At 38.9% G+C, this 18440-nt stretch overlaps 1 protein-coding gene across 2 annotated transcripts in view; it reads left to right on the plus strand.

Annotated features, from left to right (window-relative positions):
• Nucleotides 1-891: 891 nt before the first annotated feature.
• The window catches only part of SAMTOR (S-adenosylmethionine sensor upstream of mTORC1), a 36292-nt gene continuing 18743 nt past the window's right edge, over nucleotides 892-18440 (plus strand). The window contains exons 1-2 of one of the 2 annotated variants that reach the window (XM_068997300.1): nucleotides 892-1065; nucleotides 13162-13303. In XM_068997300.1, the coding sequence (XP_068853401.1) occupies nucleotides 915-1065; nucleotides 13162-13303 (293 nt within the window). In that variant the 5' untranslated portion in view covers nucleotides 892-914. Of the gene's footprint in view, nucleotides 1066-8326; nucleotides 8425-13161; nucleotides 13304-18440 lie in introns of those variants that run through there. The other variant, XM_068997307.1, reaches the window with a different exon arrangement.

Genomic DNA, 18440 nt, shown 5'->3' on the forward strand with positions numbered 1-18440 from the left:
GGATGAAATCTCAACCCTACCCACTGTTAGATTTGTCACAGATTTAATTGTAGCCGCAATTACCTCCTTAATGTTTTTTAACATCTTCAGAGAAGACAATTAGCGGCTTCTGGCCAAGTCAAACAAGCAGCTTCATGGCATATTTCCCTGCCATGATCTCGTGAGGAATGGTTTTGTATATCCCGTTTCCAACAGTTACTGGCAGTGAGAACTGAAGTACTTTGGGATTTGGGGAAAGGCTGAGGCTGGCCACAGAGAGCTGCCGACAAAAGTGCCCTGTGTAAGGGGCAGCTTTGCTGGCTGCAGGCGTTGCTCCTGCTCCGGCAGTGCATTTCCACCCAAATAAATGCCAGAAACGTAGTTCTGCAGAGAAACGGGCCCAGCAGCTTCATGAAGACATAAAAAAGCCTGTACAAAACTGTGCTCCTCAAGTGCCCGCGCCCACACCACGGGCACCAAGCCGCCCAGGCTTGCTCGAGTGTGTTCTGAATTCAGGTTTTTCCCGCAAGGTCGTTTGTAGGCGGGGAATGGGTTTTGTCACCCTGCGCCAGACGGACTCACAGCCGGATTTCTTACGGGGGTCTCCTGGGAAGGCCGTGAACTGGGGTAATGCAGAGAAGCTACAGGGGAAGTCGCACCGCCCTGGACACTTGGTGTGTTTTCCACCTCCCTGTTTTGCTAAGCATCGCGGAGTGACTCGCTCCAGATGTGCGACGTCGGGAGTTTTGTCGGAAGAAACCCGTCCCAGAGCGGCGGGGCGCGGCCAGCGCGGTGCCTGCGGCCAAGGGAGCGGACTGCAGTTCCCGGCGCACCGCGCGGCGGGGGCGGGTGCGCGCATGCCCGCCCGGCGCAGCCCCGGCACAGCGCGCGCCTCCCCCTGGGCCGGGCGGTGCGCGGCGAGCAGCGGGAACACCATGGAGGCCGCTCCGCAGCCCCGGCCCCGGCCCGGCGGGGCCGCCGCCGCCCCGCCGCCACCCCCGGAGCAGGAGCGGAAGCTGGAGCAGGAGAAGCTGTCGGGGGTGGTAAAGAGCGTCCACCGGCGGCTGCGCAAGAAGTACCGGGAAGGTAACGCGGGGGAGGGGGCCGCCCCGGCCGGGCCGCCCCGCTGCCCTCGCCGGAGGCGGATCGGGGTATCCCCCGCGGGCGGGGGGCGGCGGGCCGGCCCGGCGCCCCCGGCCGCTGCCGAGGGGGTGTGTCGGGGGAGGGCGGCCGGCAGCAGCTCCGCGCTCGCTTCCTGCTCCTCCCCGGGAGACCGGGGTCGCCGCTGCCGTCGCTGCCCGCAGCCCCGCCGAAGGCACCCGATCGGGTCTGCCGGGGTTGTGCCGCTTTCCTGGAGCTGTTGGCAGCGGAGCCCTCTTCCTGGCTGAGAAGGGAGCTTCCTGGTCGTATAGCAGTGTTTTCCAAACTGAGGATCGGCAACCGTGAGGACAGTAGATGATGAATGCCAAAAGGGATTGAATGGTGATCTGGAAAGGCACAGGTCTTTGTGAATTATGTGTGCCTCTTGTCTTTCAGTCGTAGTGCAGTAGTTAAGGCAGGAGCACTAACTGAAGGGGTTGGGGTAAAGCTGTTGTAAAATAGATTACTTGTAGTCTTCGAAAAATCTACTTGGTATTAATGCCCTTATGCAAGGTTTTTATGGGTGGTATTGGAATGCTTTTAAGCCTCCCTGAAATGCTAACACAGGTTACAGAAAATTCATCCATCCCTCCATTCAGTGAGCTCACTTCCAGAAGAACACACATAAAATGGGACCTCTTCCTCTTGTAGGCACAAGTTCTTGCCTCTCCTCTGTGTTTGCATATGACACTTCTATTAAAGAAACAAGGTTATACTGCCTTCTGGACTCCCAAAATCTCCCCTGGAGCCAGCTCATGGGATTTGGGCACAAATACCTACTTATCTAGATACTGATCAAAAGTCGCTGTTTATTTTGGCCTTGGTGTGGCAAAACTTAAGGGAGGATCTCCCTTCTTCACTCAAATGTTGGGAGAATGAACACAGTATACTTAAACATTCAAATCCTGGCAAAGGAGTCCAGCTTTTAGCACTACATGTTTCTGTGTTATTTCAGAGTGCCAAGAGATTAAGACAGACAAGGATTGGCATTGTTAACTTTTTTTTTAAAGTGAGCAATCTCTGTAACAACTGATTTTTTTTTAGATGAGAGCCTAAATTAGGTGGAAGTTTTTGTGAGCCTACTTCTTAGCAAAAAGCAAGTTCATGCTCAAGGGTAAGTTGTGTGTAGCTGCTTAGGTGAAAGAACCAACAACATTTTCATTTACTTCATGTGACCTGTAAATCATGAGTTAGTGAAAACTTTACACTGATTTTTCTGGTCACTCGGAATTAGCAACATGATATGTCATTTCACTGAGAGTTAAAACCAAACAATTCGTCACATATATGCAACAAGAAGAGCTCCACCCATTACCTTCTCATCTGGTAGTAGGTGGTCCTTACAGGTTACTAGTGCTTAGTAGCCAGTAGTACTTCATGTTAGGTTCTTTCAGCTTAAGAATTTTAGTTTTGGAGTCTTTCCTATCTACATCTGCCTTTGCTTCTAAAGGCAGACTTGAGAATCTCCTTCTTAAATGCCTTTAATGTCATTCTGAAATTGTAATACTGGGACATGCTTGATCTCTGAAAGGTCTTTTCTTGGAATTTTTTTTTCTAATGCTTGGTGACACTGACTGGCAAGTATCTTACCCTGACAAAATTAAATGTGACAGTTCGTTAAATAGAAGTAAAAAAATCAATAAATCATCTGTAATTTTGCTGTACAATTTGAATTATGACTTGAGTATGGAAAAGCAAAGAGGAAAAATCCCCTCATCCTTTCTTAGGTGTTTACGGTTTTTCACACAGGGAAAGCCTCTTGACCCCACAATTCAGTGCACTCACCTCCATACAAAGCAGAAACATTATTCTGCAATCTTGTATTGTCTTTTTTTCTCTTTTCTTTTTGTACTCTTCCTCCTCTCATGCTTTACTGGAGTTCTATGAAGCTAGTTTCCATTTTGTCTAAATAAGCGAACAGTACTAGAATTGCTGTTGAGTGGACTTCAGTGTTTTGTCTGTAGAAGCTAAAGTAGAATCCCATATTGATTTTGTTGGGAGATTAAAAATCATGTTCAGTATCCTGAGAGCTATATGATTATTTTGCACAGGGTAGATAAGTCTAAGAAAGCTCTTGGTATTGTAATATGATCCTAAGTTACTGTTTTCTGTTAGAAGTGTTGAAAGGAAATAGATGCATCCTTGAGACACTGAGATGTGTGTTGATAGCTTTTATTTGGACATGATTTTAATAAGGGGATTTCTTTGCCAATTCATTTGCCTTGCTGACATTATCAAGATTTGTGTTTTAATGGGCAGTTGTAACAGGCAAGCCAGTATATTATCTGGGTTTCTTATAACTGCACCATTGTTATAATTTCATTTCATTTTCTGCAATTGTTCCCCTCTTTTTTAAAGATGAGCCAGTGAAAATGTGACAATATGCTCCAAAATTGCAAGCTAACATGTTTTTGAAGAAGTTGCATACTTGTCAGAGATGCAAGAGCAATATTTCTTAACTAGGGAAGCATTGTGGCAAATTTTTTGCAGTTACTAGGGAATTACTAGAATAAAGTTTAGAAGTTCAGTCAGCATCATGTCATGTAAAGGGTTTGATTTAGATTTTTTTTTTTTTTTTCCTAGTGAAAAACTGTAATTCTGGAAATTGATCAAAGCTGAACTTTGGCTTATTTTTTAATTTCTGCACTTAGTGAATCAGTTATGCTTGTGAGTATGGTGCATGGATTTTATATGTAGTTCTGTACTGTACCTCATGTCGTGTCATGGCCCCATGCCATTCATGACAAGCATTTACCTTTTTTTAAATTATGCAGCTGAAATACGTTTAAGTTTGCACTGAAGTGCATTTTTTTGTTTTCTTCAACAGTTTTAGGTTTTTTGCTGTGTGACTAGTAGTTATCTTTTCTATTGTTTGCATATTACTAGTACAACTTATAGTGGGAATATTTAAATTTTCTTCTCCTTTTTTATCCCCTTTTTATCTTTCTGTATTGCCTTCTCTTCCGCTTCCCTTCTCTTACCATCTCTGTTGTTAATAAGAAAATAAAGGGGAGCATGTAATCATAAATGCCATGGCAGATTTGGTATTTTGAAATTGTAGACTGCTTTTTTATTTTTACTGTGGGTCCTACAGTAGTATTCTATGTGATATTTTGAAATTATTTAATGAAGTTTAGCAAATGAGTGTAGGTTTTAAATTAGTGATTGGTCCTTGTCCACGCTGAGAGAATGTCTGAGCTAAATCAGCTAATCATTAAGAAGTTGTTTCAGGCTACTTTTAGGCAGTGGTAGAGAAAGACAGTACCTATATAGTGATTCCTAAAAATAGACATAATTCCTGAGGTTACCCTATAAACTTTCTCATCATAAAGAATACTTTAAGTGAGAATTACTCTGAGATGTAACATGTTCACTTAGGTGTCTCTCTCATTAGTGTAAAGCTCATGGAGTTTATTAGTTTTACTCCTGCTTCCTGTTCAAATGGATTAGTTTAATCTTAATTATTTTACACACCACAATAAAATCCAAAAGCTGAAATTGCTCTCAAGTAGTGAGTTATTCACTAATGAGAAATTTCAGGGTGGTTCTGGATGTTTGACACAAGCACTTAGAAAGTACAGAAATTACAGTTTTTCATGATGTTTGAATTTCTGTTACTACATGGAGATGGGGAAAAAACAATGCTTGATTTAGTCGCTTGCTGTTGGTTCTGTTGCTTGGTACCACAGGTGACCCCAGATTTTACAGAGCGTTCCTCTATGCATCTTTTGGGCACTTGCAGCCGTGGGCTGGAGCGTGTTGTATGGCTTGTATATATGCATGAATGTTTCATATACTGCATGTAGGCTGATGTGTGTCAAGCCTGACAGACAGACTTGTAAAAGCAGATTTAGTGGTTCCTAAGGAACTCCGCGAGATCTACTGAACATCTGCTATGTGATGTATGTTTGTTTCTTTCCAACTGCTTGTAGTAACCAAATAAGTTTAATTTTTACTGGGATAAAAATCCCTTCCCCTGATACAGAGGCTGTTTTTTCTTTCAGTTTTTTCTTTCAGTTTTTTCTTTCAGTTTTTTCTTTCAGTTGTTTATTACTTTGTAGTCATGCAGAGCTGTATTTATCAAGTAAACATTTTCTCTGTAGCATGACCCTCAGTTATAGATGGTTTTGTATATAGTCTGAAAGACGATTTACAAGACTCTACTTTTCCCTCAAAATCCTGTAATGAGTACAAGTGGAAAAAGTTGCGGAGGTATCTGTAAAGGTATTTTATGAAATGTTTTCCTGTATGTTCACTAAAACAGTTCATTTCTCCTAATATATGCCTGCTAATGCTGTTGAGGCTTAGAGAATCACACAGAATTGGGTTTTGTCCTGTTACTAGTTACCATATCACAGAAGCTGACAAAAACATTCCTAGGTGGCAGTTTGATTCCTTAAAAGAAAGATTTGTTGAAACTTCCAAGAAATGGAGAACAACTTTTTTAAAGGTTTTTCAGAAAATTAGGAGAAATTTACAGCACCCTGCCTGATGATAGTAAGTAAATCAAGTAGGTAAGTGGTTTAGACATTTAGACAGAAGGGTTGTTTTGAATTCAGTTCCTTCATGGTCTCTTCGTCTCATGTTTTTCATGAAAAACCGTGAGAGAGCTTAAGTTCTTCCTGATGTGAAACAGGAAACATTTTGAAATGGTGTCATTTTTCACAGGACAGGAAAAACTTTGTCATTGAACTCTACACGATAAGTTAACAGTTGTGACTCCTTTTTGTTAAATGTAACTGGTTTACAGTAGAAATAAACCTAAGTTTTCAAGATATTAATTTGTGTTTTACCACTTGCATTAATTTCTTGGAAGCGGAAGACATAATAATCACTGTTGAATTTTCAAGAGAAAGAAACTAAATTTTATTAAATTAAAATGAAAATTGATGCGAGTTTATTACATGAGGTTTAAGGTAGCATTGCCCTTACAGTTTGCACACCACAGTTTTGCAACAAGGCTTTCATTAGAAATCGCGTAAGATTTTACATTTGGGGGATTTAATTATTGCTATCATTTATTTGACCCGTAAATTTGAAAACACATTGGCTACAGCATGGGCTTGCACTCACTGGACAAACAGGTGTACGTCACCTTCCCTGCTCCTTTGTTGCCCCGGCAGGGACAATGTATTCCCATTACAGGGTCAGCATAATAAAATCTGTACCTATGCATCAGCTCCTTCTAAGTTTTGCTCCTGCATTTTCAAAAACTACCAAAATCAGTAGTTTTCATTAACACACTCATCTCTGTGTTGGTTGTGTTAAGGTGCACATAGTCCATTCCAGAAAGTCAGGTTTGGGAAAGAGGAGGGGAGTGAAGTTTCCAGTAGAGTAGATCCAACACCTGGGGGCAGTAATTGCTTAAACTATCACATACATGCTGTTTGTGTGACAGCCATCAGAGATTTATAGCAGATGATCAGAGACACAAATCATTCTTCAGAGTGATCTAAGCTGACCCCCAGTAGATGGTGAAATATCAGTGAATTGGGCCCTTAGAGTCTGTTTCGTATTAACAAATGGATAGGAAACTTACCTAAGAGGTCAGATGTAGAATCCACATTTGGTCAAATGAATCCTTTCTATGTAAGTTGAAAGGAGGAACATTGATACTGAGATAGAGAAAATTAGATTCTTGCACTTGATTTTTTTAAAAAATATTTTATTTTGAAATAGTTCAGGTAATTCTTAAATGTGAAGCAAATACAAGTCAGACATGAGAAGGAAAATACTAACTCTGATTGCTTGAACTTTGTCCAAGTTGAAGTTCATGTTCTGTATATAGACAAGTAAAATTGGAAAACAGAGAAGCCAAAAATACCTAATGTCTTTTGCAAGGAATGCTGAATATGCTTTTAGTAAGACAGATGTTCAGTAAGTTTATCTTGTATACAATGAAAATGACGAATATCATAGTATTTGCTGATACTCCTCATTACTCCTCATACTCCTCATACTCCTAATTAATTTTTCTTATCATTGCCACAGCATCCATACATTAGTAGTACTGCTAAATTTCAACTGATGCAGTTAATGAGGAAATTTTGGCAGATACTTGTAGGAATTTGATTCCAGCTTTGGCCTAGTGAACAGTGTAGGACTGCTTTCCTCATTTACTGTTTAGCATGTTAGAGAAGCTAGTTTACTGTTTCCAGCAAGTGAGAAGTGATCTTAAGAGACTGAAAATGAGATGGATTGCTTTCATTCTGCAGTGCATTGCCATCAACAAACAAAAGAAACCTCAGAAATCTTGCTAGGCAGTGCTATGGCCAGCAGCCAGTCATCTGAAGTTATCCAGCATTGCCATGGACACTCGTTAGTTGCGGGGATAGGTTTCCTTTTTACCATGAGCAATATTTATTAATTTTTATTGAGGTAGTGTTGATATTAATAGCTATTGTGCAAATATTAACATGTCAGTTTTGCTTTTGTCTTTTGTTGTTAGTCAATATACTGAGGTTATTTTCTCTTCTACCAGAGCCATCAAAGTTCTGGTAGAGGAGAAAATAGGAAGGCGATGTGTTGTTAAATGAAAGTGTTGAAAAGGGAGTGGATTGAATTTGGTTTATTACATTACTAAGTTATATCAGTATGTAGGTAGCCAAGACTTTTTTTTAATCATTATTATTTTTTATTTCCTTTTTTTGGAGGAAGTTGTTGCTTAAGACCTGCACTGCATGTACCTGAAGACTTAAATGCGCAGTGTCAGTGTCAGTTAACTTTTGTTATGCAAGGTCGTGGTTGGTGATGGATGAAGTATTTTGTACTTAGTTTTGAGATTGTCAGAGATGACTGCACTGTTTTTCCAAAGAGTACCAATGAAGTTATGGAAAATAGTAATTACAAATCTCTTCTTGTGGGTGCAGATAGTACTTTTGTAACTCTCCGTGACAACTATTGTGTTGCTTGATAAAACAGAATTATTCAAATCAGTTGTTTTAGGTTTCATCCCATTCTGAAATGAAAAATACTGCCTTTAGCAGAACTGAGCTCTATTTCTTTTATATTACAGAAGGTTGTGTTTTCTTGAAATACCAGTTGACATGATTTGTTCTGTCAGAAGTTGAAGAAAAATTGCATACTTAATTTTTTTTTGTTTATTTTATAAGCATACCTTAAATAATAGTTGAATTTAACACTCTACAAATAAATGTCTTTTTAATTTTTTTTTAAATGGGATGGAATAAAGCTAGATGGTTTTTTTCTTAATAATTGACTTCATGGAGAGAAGAATTATGGTGTAGGTTTGTCCCACCAAGAATGGCAAACTTGGTCTTCTTCAGGCTGTTCCGGGAACCTCTGGTAAGAACTTGTAAATAAATGTGGAACAAGGGGAGTTCTGACTAATTTTGTATGATTCTTCTCTATTAAAAATGTTTTCAGTTGTTGAAACTTACAGCTAACATTTGGTCTCTATTGCTGTTATCCACAATTAAAATTATCTTGTAATTAGGATCATTTAAAAATAACTTGTACATGCCTGACCTGTTCTCTCTGTGACAGTACTCAGCAACTGCTGATTACTCTGTGGTTGAGTTCAGGGTTATGACTTGGCTATTCTGTGGGCAGTATTAATGTGGGTGGAAATTATTTAGAGAGATTCATCTGTTCTAGGTAAGTAGTATTGGATTTTTGTTACTGTAAAGTATGTGTTACGAAGAACAAGTTGGTCAGATATTTGTTCACTGACAGAATTATAAGAAGCAGTGGGCTTTGGCCTTTTTTGTTTTTAAAGGAATAGTTAATCTTCAAGGTGAAGAGTATTTATTTATTTTCTAGATAATTCTAAATAAAGTAGAACAAACATTAAATAATTTTAAAATAGCATAAATATAGTGGTTTGAGAGGTGTGGGAAACTCCTGTTATGAGCTAGTTTTGCCAGTCACACTTTTCAGCTGGACAGTGGCATAAGTGGCTCCTTGATGGAGATCTCAGGCCTATGAAGATCTCTGAATGTTCAGCACTCAAAAGAGGTTGTAAATTGTATAAAAGGTAATCTGTAAGTGCAGAGTAGGAGTGTTTAGTGCCTTCAACTTTATGTTACGGTATGGGCATGAGTATGTGAGATTAAAAGTTTAATACACAAAATCAAATATTAACTTTAGGATGTGATCAAAGATTAAAGACTTTTTTTTTGTATTCTATTAGATTAGCCTATCACAAATTGCTATTTAATTTACATTGTTACTGATTGCTTAACAGAAGACTTTATGTATCTTATTTCTCTAGTAACTACTAGTTCTGTCGTGAAACCTTCCTGCATATTTTACTGCCTTTTTGGTTACATAAGCAAAAATTTATTGATTCATAAATAAATGTTTAGTATAGAGTTAATGCCATATTTGCACCTGGATTATAATGTGTTGCTTGAAAAATTAGTACACAATGGATTATAATGTATTGATTTTAAAAAATACATAACTTTTCTGTGTTCTGGATATCTGATGTTGGAAATTGAATGCTACAAGACTTACTGTAGTCACTATCTCAAAATCTCAACAGATAGGAAGGACTGTTTGCATTTTCAACTCAGTATTGGAGCATAATTCTGGATTTAAAGTTCCTATATCTAGTGTGCCTATTTGTGTCTTCTCAAAGCTCACTGTGTTAAAGTATGGGGGAGGAAAAAACACAACAAAACAATTCACTTCCATGTTATTTGCTCAAAGGAAATTAGACCCAGACACTTTGAAAGTGCCAGTGCCTTAACATGACCCATTATCTGCAGCTGTTTGGAGCTTGTGTTCATGAAAGGGTAGAGAAATGGGCATCATATCCAAATCAGTATTGACAGTGGGTCAACAGCAGATGCTTAGACAAGAATAAATGAAAAATGCTGCTGGAGTATCGCTGTGTGCTTGCTTACCATTCTGTCTTTCAGTGATTTTTGTGGTCTAGGAGCTCCTAAGTTAGATATCTCATCTTTGAATATGGAGTTTGTCATGGATTTTCTTCCCATAGTTTGCCCAGCTGCACAAACTTCATGAATTTTAAGCTTAGTTACACATTTTATGAGGAAATAACTTTTTTTTTTCTTTTAAGATGCTTTTTCTGAATGCCTCATTTACTTGGAACAGCCAGAAGTTGTTCCACATTTACCTTCCTTCTGTCAGTTGTGATCTTGTGGAAGTTTGTCCTCTCCTTGTTTCATCTGCCTTCTTCCGTCCTGTATTTCAGTGTTTCTCATACAAAAGCAGGGCTGTATCTGTCCCATGTAGACAATTTCTGTATCTCTCTATTGGTAAATGAAAATAAACCAGAAGTGCTCACAGAATTGACTTAATATAGGATGTGTGACAGAACTACTTTGTGACGAATTTTTCACTTTTATTCTGCATCTCTCTCTTCGTGGTCTGTATAATTCAATTTTATTTTCTTGTCAGCTCAGAGCCAAGAAGCTGTTGCTGTTATAGGCAGTTCTGTTGTAACCCAAAGTTCATGTCCCAGCTTGCTGGTAGTCAGCTCTGGGTCTGTTGCTATATATTTCAATTTAAGATCCCTTATCTGTGGATGCTTTTAACCCTCATCTGACTTCCAGGGAGACGTGCAAATCTATGCCTTGTTCAGAAGGAAATCAGAGCAGCTGCTATGAGAGCAGTGTTCAGTGTTAGAAGGCATCACTACTTTGCTGTTAGTAAGGGTAGGCTAGTTAAGAACATCTGGTCTTTGCATATTTCTTCTTTCCCATCTGTCTTATTTCTTAAGTTTTAAGGAAAAGGGGTATTTGGAAATAGAATAATTGCTTCAGGATAGACCAGATGAAGTAGTGAAATAAAAGAACAGTAATAAACTTTGGATTTTGTATTTGTGATATTTTCCTTCAGTAAGTGTTCATTGATTTACTTTTCACCTAATTGGCCATGTATTCAAACAAATCTTTAGCAATTGCAAGTGTTCAAAGCATTACACAGTTGTCTGGAGCGTGCAGTAAGATTCAGAGTATTGCGTCAGAGAAACTATGACACTTTAAGTTGCATGAGAATTAGTTTGCTATTGAGAATCACTTCAAACTTTGCTAGTGCTTTCTGGCTTGGTGCTGTATAGGTTCTGCACTTTGATAACAAGAAATACGGATTGCTAGGAGTCATGTTTGTGTACCCCCTGTGCTGGTAGGCCACTGTTGATGCCATTTTCTGCTCTCTTTTGTCAGTGGGTTATGTTATGTTCTGCATGTTCGTTTCTACAGAAGGCTCTCCTGAAAGCTCTGGAAAAGTGCCCCACAGGTTTTAGCAGGAACCTCTCTGGGGACTTGCCTGAAACTTGGACATTTTCTCTGCCATGGTGGTCAGCTGCTGACCTTGCTGGTACCACTTCTTATAAAGCACACCTCTCTGAACTTGGATCATTTAGAAAATAATGAGGGATGCCATTCAGTATTATACCCTTTTTTTTGTCCAGTGTAACTTTCTCATATATGCTTGTTGAATAGCAAGTAGAATACATGATTTCTTGCACAGCTTCCTCATTTTGATAACATTAAATTGTGGCCACTCCCTTCCCTTCCATCTCAACTGCCATCTCACACAAGGGAGTATAAACACCTAATTTTAAACATGACTCACTTTGATGATTGTACCAGTGTACTAGATGCTTATTTCTGAAAATTGCTATGACATCCCTAAACCAAACCTAAGTAGGGAGTAACCTGGATGGTTGATTTAAATCTTTTAAGTATACTTCTATACTTGTCCATCAGGGCCAGTCTTTCTGTAAGCGGAGGATAAATGAGGTGAGGATTGTTGCTGCTTTGCACAGGAGCGAAAAAATAAAAAGGTTGTCCCTGGAAAAAATCCTTGATTTACTGCTAATTAAGACAAAGTACATCAAAGAAATTGCCGTAAGCGTGTTAGAAACAGAAATCTCTTTCTAGTCTGAGGACAGGTCATATTGTAAGCTACTTTCAGGCTTTAACAGACATTAATTGTTAGCTTATGGCTGATATACTTTTAAAGTATTTCCTTCTAATATAAAGATGCTACAGGATGGAACCATGTTGTGATAAGTGTGTTGTTTGTCCGAGTTAAACCTTAAAATATAGCTGCGTTCTTGAAAACGTTTTTTTAGCTGTATTAGCTTGTAAGTTCAAAATTGGTACTATTTTTTATTCTGCAGATTGATATATATTCTAAATGTGTGCACACATTTGTGATTAAGAAACACAAAAGAAATTAATGAACATCGTATCAGGAAAGCATCTTTCTTAGGCAGAAATATTCTTTCAGTAAGGTACACCAAGGGTTTGCATGCTGTATAGGAATTGGGGCTAGCCATGACTAGCATTTATCTTGTTTTTGTTTAGCAGTACATTATGTAAAGCAGGCTAGGAGAAGTGGATACTTAAGAGCAAATAAGGAAAATAATTATGTTTACTTACTTTGAAGTGCCAGAACTTAAACCTGCAAGACTTCTTTTCAGCAAGGTGAGGAGCAGGGAAATAAATCTGTCCCTAGAGATCAGCAGAGGTGTTTGTCTGAGATTTCCTTATCATAGTTGGTTGATTCTTCAGTACTATCCCCTAGAAGCTAATTTACTGAGACTGGCTAGATTAGACAGCAGTCAGTGAGGGTTTGAATTCCTTCTTCTTTTCCCATGTACCCAAGGAAACCTATATTCTGGGTTAAACTTTCATGGCTTTTTCATGTAATGTCATCCACAGTATTTGCCATGGATGTGAACACTAGTAGAAACCTTTAAATCTTTCATTTCTGAAACGTTTGTCATGTTAATGTTCATTCACAGAAACCTGAAAGCAAATCTTCCCAGGGACTTTAATTTCACAGAACAAACTGAACAAAATCTGTATACTGATATTTCTGGTTTCTCAAGTACCTGATAGCCCCTTCCTGCTTCAAAACTTGGAATTCTGTGTTTACAACTAGAGAAAGGGGAACTTGTTTTTGTTATGTGCATGTAAAGTAATCTCTTGGTGCATTATGTAACTTTTTAACTGGATGGGGATTTTGCCATGGAGATAATGAGAGACTTTGTATCTGATGTGCAATTTTTTGTTTTGTTATGTTTTGTTTTGTTTTGTTTAGTGGGAGACTTTGATAAGATCTGGCGTGAGCACTGTGAGGATGAGGAAACTCTGTGTGAATATGCTGTGGCAATGAAAAACCTTGCAGATAATCACTGGGCAAAAACTTGTGAAGGGGAAGGCCGAATTGAATGGTGTTGCAGGTAAATAATGTATTTGAAACACGCAATTGCATGCTTCTACTTGCAATTATTTCTAATACAAAGCTTAAGTGTTTTTTACTTTTTGCCATATTTAACATTTGTCCTATAGCATGTTAATAATTTATTGCTTTCTTAAAGAAATACCTTCTTAGTGTTCCAGCTTACTAAGGAAATAGCTTATGAAGTGTTTATTAGGTGATCCTTTTTTGAAGTATTTTCAACAAACAATTTTTTTTTCTCAAATACTGAAGCTCTTTGCAAATAAAACTATGAAGTAATTTTCCATGGTTTTGAACCTAAGCTGAGTAAATGCAGTGAGTGTAACTCAAGTTTAATTTTCAGGGGTTTAGTTTGATTTGTACATATAATAGTGTTTGATCTCTAAATGCAAATCTCTGATACTTATATTTCAATTCTTAATCTCCTGTGACAGACTTTAACCACAGTGAAACTTGTTTTAAATGCATTGAAAACTCTAAAATTCCTATTAGTCATAAACATCTAGTTTTTGTTGGGCTATCTGAACTGTAAAGTCACGAAATGAGGAGCTAAACTATTTCAATCCTTGAGGAAAATAAATACTAAAAAGAGGAGAAATGTTGGTCATTCAGTTCCTGGATATAGTTGGCATCCAAGACATATTATAGAATTTGTACAGCAGAATAAAACAAAATGCTGTTGAGATTTAAGTGGGAAGAGAGTGTATCAATGGTCTTGCCATTGAGAAGTGAATGACTTCAGAAAACCAAAAAGTGATCTTGTGTGCCAGTTTGTAGGTCCTTCAGGTGAGTGTTGCAAAGTGCTGAGCAAAAGATAGCAAAGAACAGTAGATGTGGCATTGTTGAATTTAAATTCTCTTGAGCCCATAAAACCAAAAAGAGAAGAGGAAATTGACTGTGAAGCAGTTGATCTTGGTGGCAGCTTGAGCTGTTCTGTGGCTTCTGGAAATGGAGCAAGTAATAACAAGCTGGGGTTTTTTCCCTAGCATAAACTCTTAAATATTTGAAAGCCATTCCTTTACTTACCAATGTTTTATCCTTTAGCTCAGAAAAAATCCATCATAGTTAAGTGTTTCTTTATAGACGCCTTTCTGGACATGCTTGGTGTGTCTTTGTCACAATTACATGAGCGGTGACTCAGTTATAGAGAACTAAGCCCAAAAATGGACAGAGCATTTCAATGGCTTTGTCAGGGATAAATAAAATAAAGAGATTTTATTGAGGTTGCAGTAGACTCTCATTTATGCTGTTGACCTTATTTGCTGGGGGGTTGGTATTTTGTTGGTTTTGGGTTTTGTTGTTTGGGGTTTTTTGTTGGTTTTGTTTGTTTGTATGCATTGTTTTGTTTTTTGATAATTGGCATGGCACTGACTTCCTCTAACTTGTGATCCCCAGGTGCCTATTTCTGTGTTAAAAGCTTCCTGAGTTGATAGTTGTTTACTTTTATTTGTGCTATTCATTACTTCTGCAGAAATGCTGATATTTGTATTTCTCTTCTCTACATTATGCTCCATTGAATCATACTGAATTCTGATAATGCGATTTCTTGCAGTGTCTTCCTCCCACCCTACCCTGGTTTGGCATCCTTCTCCGATCACTTATAAGGAACTGAAACTGACTGTTCTTCAGGCTATCTGTGAAAAAAACAGTTGTACTGGACCCAGAGCAGATTCCATGGAACATTGCTTGATATTTTCTTACATTTTGATTGTCAGCTACTATGTGAAACATTTTCGATAGAGCTGTGTGTTCTTACTTTAGTTTCAGCTGAGAGTAATCCCTTAGCTTGTGGAAAGTTTTTCTGTTACCCTGTAGGACAGGATAATGTTTCTTGTGGACAGGGGAGGACAGTTGATGACTTGTATATTGAAGGTGTTGGACTCCCACTTGGTTTCTGTTATAGATCATTTACAAAGTGAACATTGAAATAAATGTCCAGTTTGAGCTTTGCAGCCTGAGCTCATATTAGGAAGAGAATCAACCCACTAAGAGACACTAAAATGCTCTGTTTTGGTATAAAGCTTCAGATAAGTACATAGCTTTTCAGTTTGCAAAGTCAAGGGATCATGAGTTTTTATATTAGTAGAAAAAGAGAGGGTACTTTTCACTTCGTGTGTCTCAGATTATACCGAGGCCTGGATTGCTAAATACCAGATTGACTTTGTGTTCTGCTACTTTTTGTTCCTTTTCACAGAGCCCAGAGGTGTGCCATACAGGTGGCAGATCCCATTGTTGTTACTCCTCCTTGTGCCTGGGTGCAGAACTGCATGCAAGAGAACTTGCATGAGACTTAAGTGAAAGCTTTTGCTCAATGCTTATTACTACGTTACCATGACAGCAGGAAGGTAGCTGTTTCACATCAGATGAATTTGTGAGTGGAATGCTGAAAATAGTTTGGAACCACCAGTATACCCCTCCTGAAGAAAGGAGAGGCTGAGTTTTGTTTTAATTTGAAGGAGATCTTTTCAGAGATCTGAAACTGAGAAGTGTTTTTTCCATTAGTTAAAAGGGGAAAAAAAAGTACAAAAGACTTTGTGGGTTTTTGTTCTTTCCTTTGTTTTCCTTGTATTTTCTTAGGATCTGATAAAATAAATCAGATAGTATAGAATAAGCACTAGAGAATCTATGTGTACTTCTCAGGATCAAGAATAACAATTCTGCTTTTCTTTCAACAGTCCTTCTACCTATTTACTTGAAGACACTGGAAAAATTCTGATGTTAATTCTTAAACCAGATGACATAAAACTTACTGGTTTACTTCTTCATTAGTGTTGATTTAAAGAGCATGTATCCAGACTATAGAAACCATAAAAGATGGAAAGCAGTACATGATAGACTGTGCTAGTCACCATATGCTGAGTTGTATAGGGCCAATTTTGTTTATTGTTTCGGCAGCATTATACAGCCGTTAACTGGGGAGTGGGACGGGTGAAGAGGGATTAAAACTTATCCGCTTTCAAATCCAGGTTAACGATCCCCTGAGTGGTGATGTAAAAAGCCTGGGCAACACTCAACTGTTCCTTCCTTCCTTCCTTTATATATAGAAAATTGTATGCGAGTAGCAAGTGGTATTTGGAAATTAACACTTCTGTTTCTCTTTCATTTATATTACAACACAAAACTTTAAAAAAGACAGGGTAAGATGGTATTTACCCTGAATAATTTTTGTAACTCTTTAATTTTTGCTGGCATAGATAGACTGATGAACCTTTGTATGGACAATGAATGCCAGCCTGTTCTGGTTCTCACAGTTCTGTTCTAGTTGGAACAGAATAAGCCAGACCAGCAGGTTTGCTTCTTTCTGTTGCTTCTGCCTCAGTGTTGACTTGTGTTGACTTGACTGGTTTTTTTAAAGAACAAAAAATAAAATCTGCTCTTCTCATTATCATTAAAAAACACTATCTAGACCTGCATTTTCTAAAAAAAGTTATTTGACTGTTTAATGAGCAAAGAAATACAGTTCTGATTAAATTAATGGCAGGTGAGTACAGAACTGTTTGGAAAAATTTGCAGAGAATAAATGTAAGAAGCTTATCTTAAAAATGTGATTTACTGGGAAGGGTGCTGTCAAAGTTTGTCCCTGTATCCATAACTAGCCAATACCTTTATTAGCAGTCTGCTAGAGTAAAGTGTATTTATTAAATTTGGAAATGAGACCAAAGAGAGAGAAATTGTCACTCTGAGAGCAGAATTAAAGTTAATACAATTATAAACTATACTAAACTGTTGTAGTTGCTAGATTTACCTTAGCAGGCTGCAGCGTTCCTGAGAGCTCAGCGGGGATGCTTAGGGCAGTGTGACCACGGTTGCAATCCCGTAGTTCATTTCGGACAGCCCCGCAGTCTTGCTCCGGCAGCTCGCAGCGCTACAACCAGTGATGGCAAAGGAGGCAGAGAAGGGTTTCCTGTGACGGTTTGAGATGACTTTAATCACATCTTGTCCCGGCGACCCTCAGAGACAGAGCCCTCCTGATCCGGGCGCAGAGATCTTTTCTCAGGGGCTCAGGGGCGGTACATGGGCAGGGTTGGGGTACAGGAACCAATAGGGAGGGCCAGGGCTAAGGGCAGGGGAGAGTGGGAGGGGGAACATGGGATCAGAAAAGCAGTGGGTAGACAGATCACCACATTAAACATTATCAACTATATTAAATATCAGCTGTACAAATAAAGGCCAGGGAATAATTGATTGTGTCAGTTTTTCAAAAAATCATTTGGATTCTGAAGCAGGCCATAAACTGAATATGAAGTGGTCATGGGATGCTTTTGCAGTAGAGGCAAATATCATACTTGATTGTGTTAATGAGATTGTCCACAAGGTATGTGATGCACTACTCTGACTTTATGCATCATTGCTCTTAGCCAAAATATTACCTTGGCCACTGCAATTAAAAAATAACAAACAGCAGCTCAACTCCAAGAAAGATAAAGAAACTATCAAAAATCTTTTATTTTTTTCCACAAAAGCCTTGGTGTTCTTTTCTAGAAACTGGAGCTGTCTAGTCAAAAGAAGAGAAGGCTAAGTAATGTATTAGAGGATCTTTGAGAATAGCAGATCTCTGCTAGAACTGGAAAGCTGATCCTGTTGAATTGGAAGATTGAATGAATGAGTGTTTGCAAGTCCCTTCAACACCATTTTGCAGGTTTTTTTGATTAATGCAATTAGTTGAGCAATTCACTGCAAGAATGGAATTGAGGGAGGTGGCAGAAACAGCAGGAGTGTAGCCATTTAAAATGGGAAAAGACAATGTTCAATGTCCACATTTATATGACAGTCTTAATTTTTGCTGTTAAGCACACTGTTTGCCGATGATACTAAATTGTGAGGCGCTGTTAACTCCCCTGAAGGCAGACAGGCTCTCCAGAGAGACATCAACAAATTAGAGGGCTGGGCAATCACCAACTGTATGAATTTTAAAAAAGACAAGTGCCAGATTCTGCACCTGGGATGGGGCAACCCTGGATGCATGGACAGACTGGAGAATGCGATTCTGGAAAGCAGCACCGCAGAAAGGGACCTGGGGGTCCTGGTCAGTGGCAAGTTGAACATGAGTCAGCAGTGCCCTGGCAGCCAGGAGGGCCAGGCTTGTCCTGGGTGCATCAGGCACAGCATCGCCAGCTGGGCAAGGGAGGGGATTGTCC

Source organism: Aphelocoma coerulescens, chromosome 1A (genome assembly GCF_041296385.1).
Source record: "Aphelocoma coerulescens isolate FSJ_1873_10779 chromosome 1A, UR_Acoe_1.0, whole genome shotgun sequence".
Classification (NCBI taxonomy): Eukaryota; Metazoa; Chordata; class Aves; order Passeriformes; family Corvidae; genus Aphelocoma; species Aphelocoma coerulescens.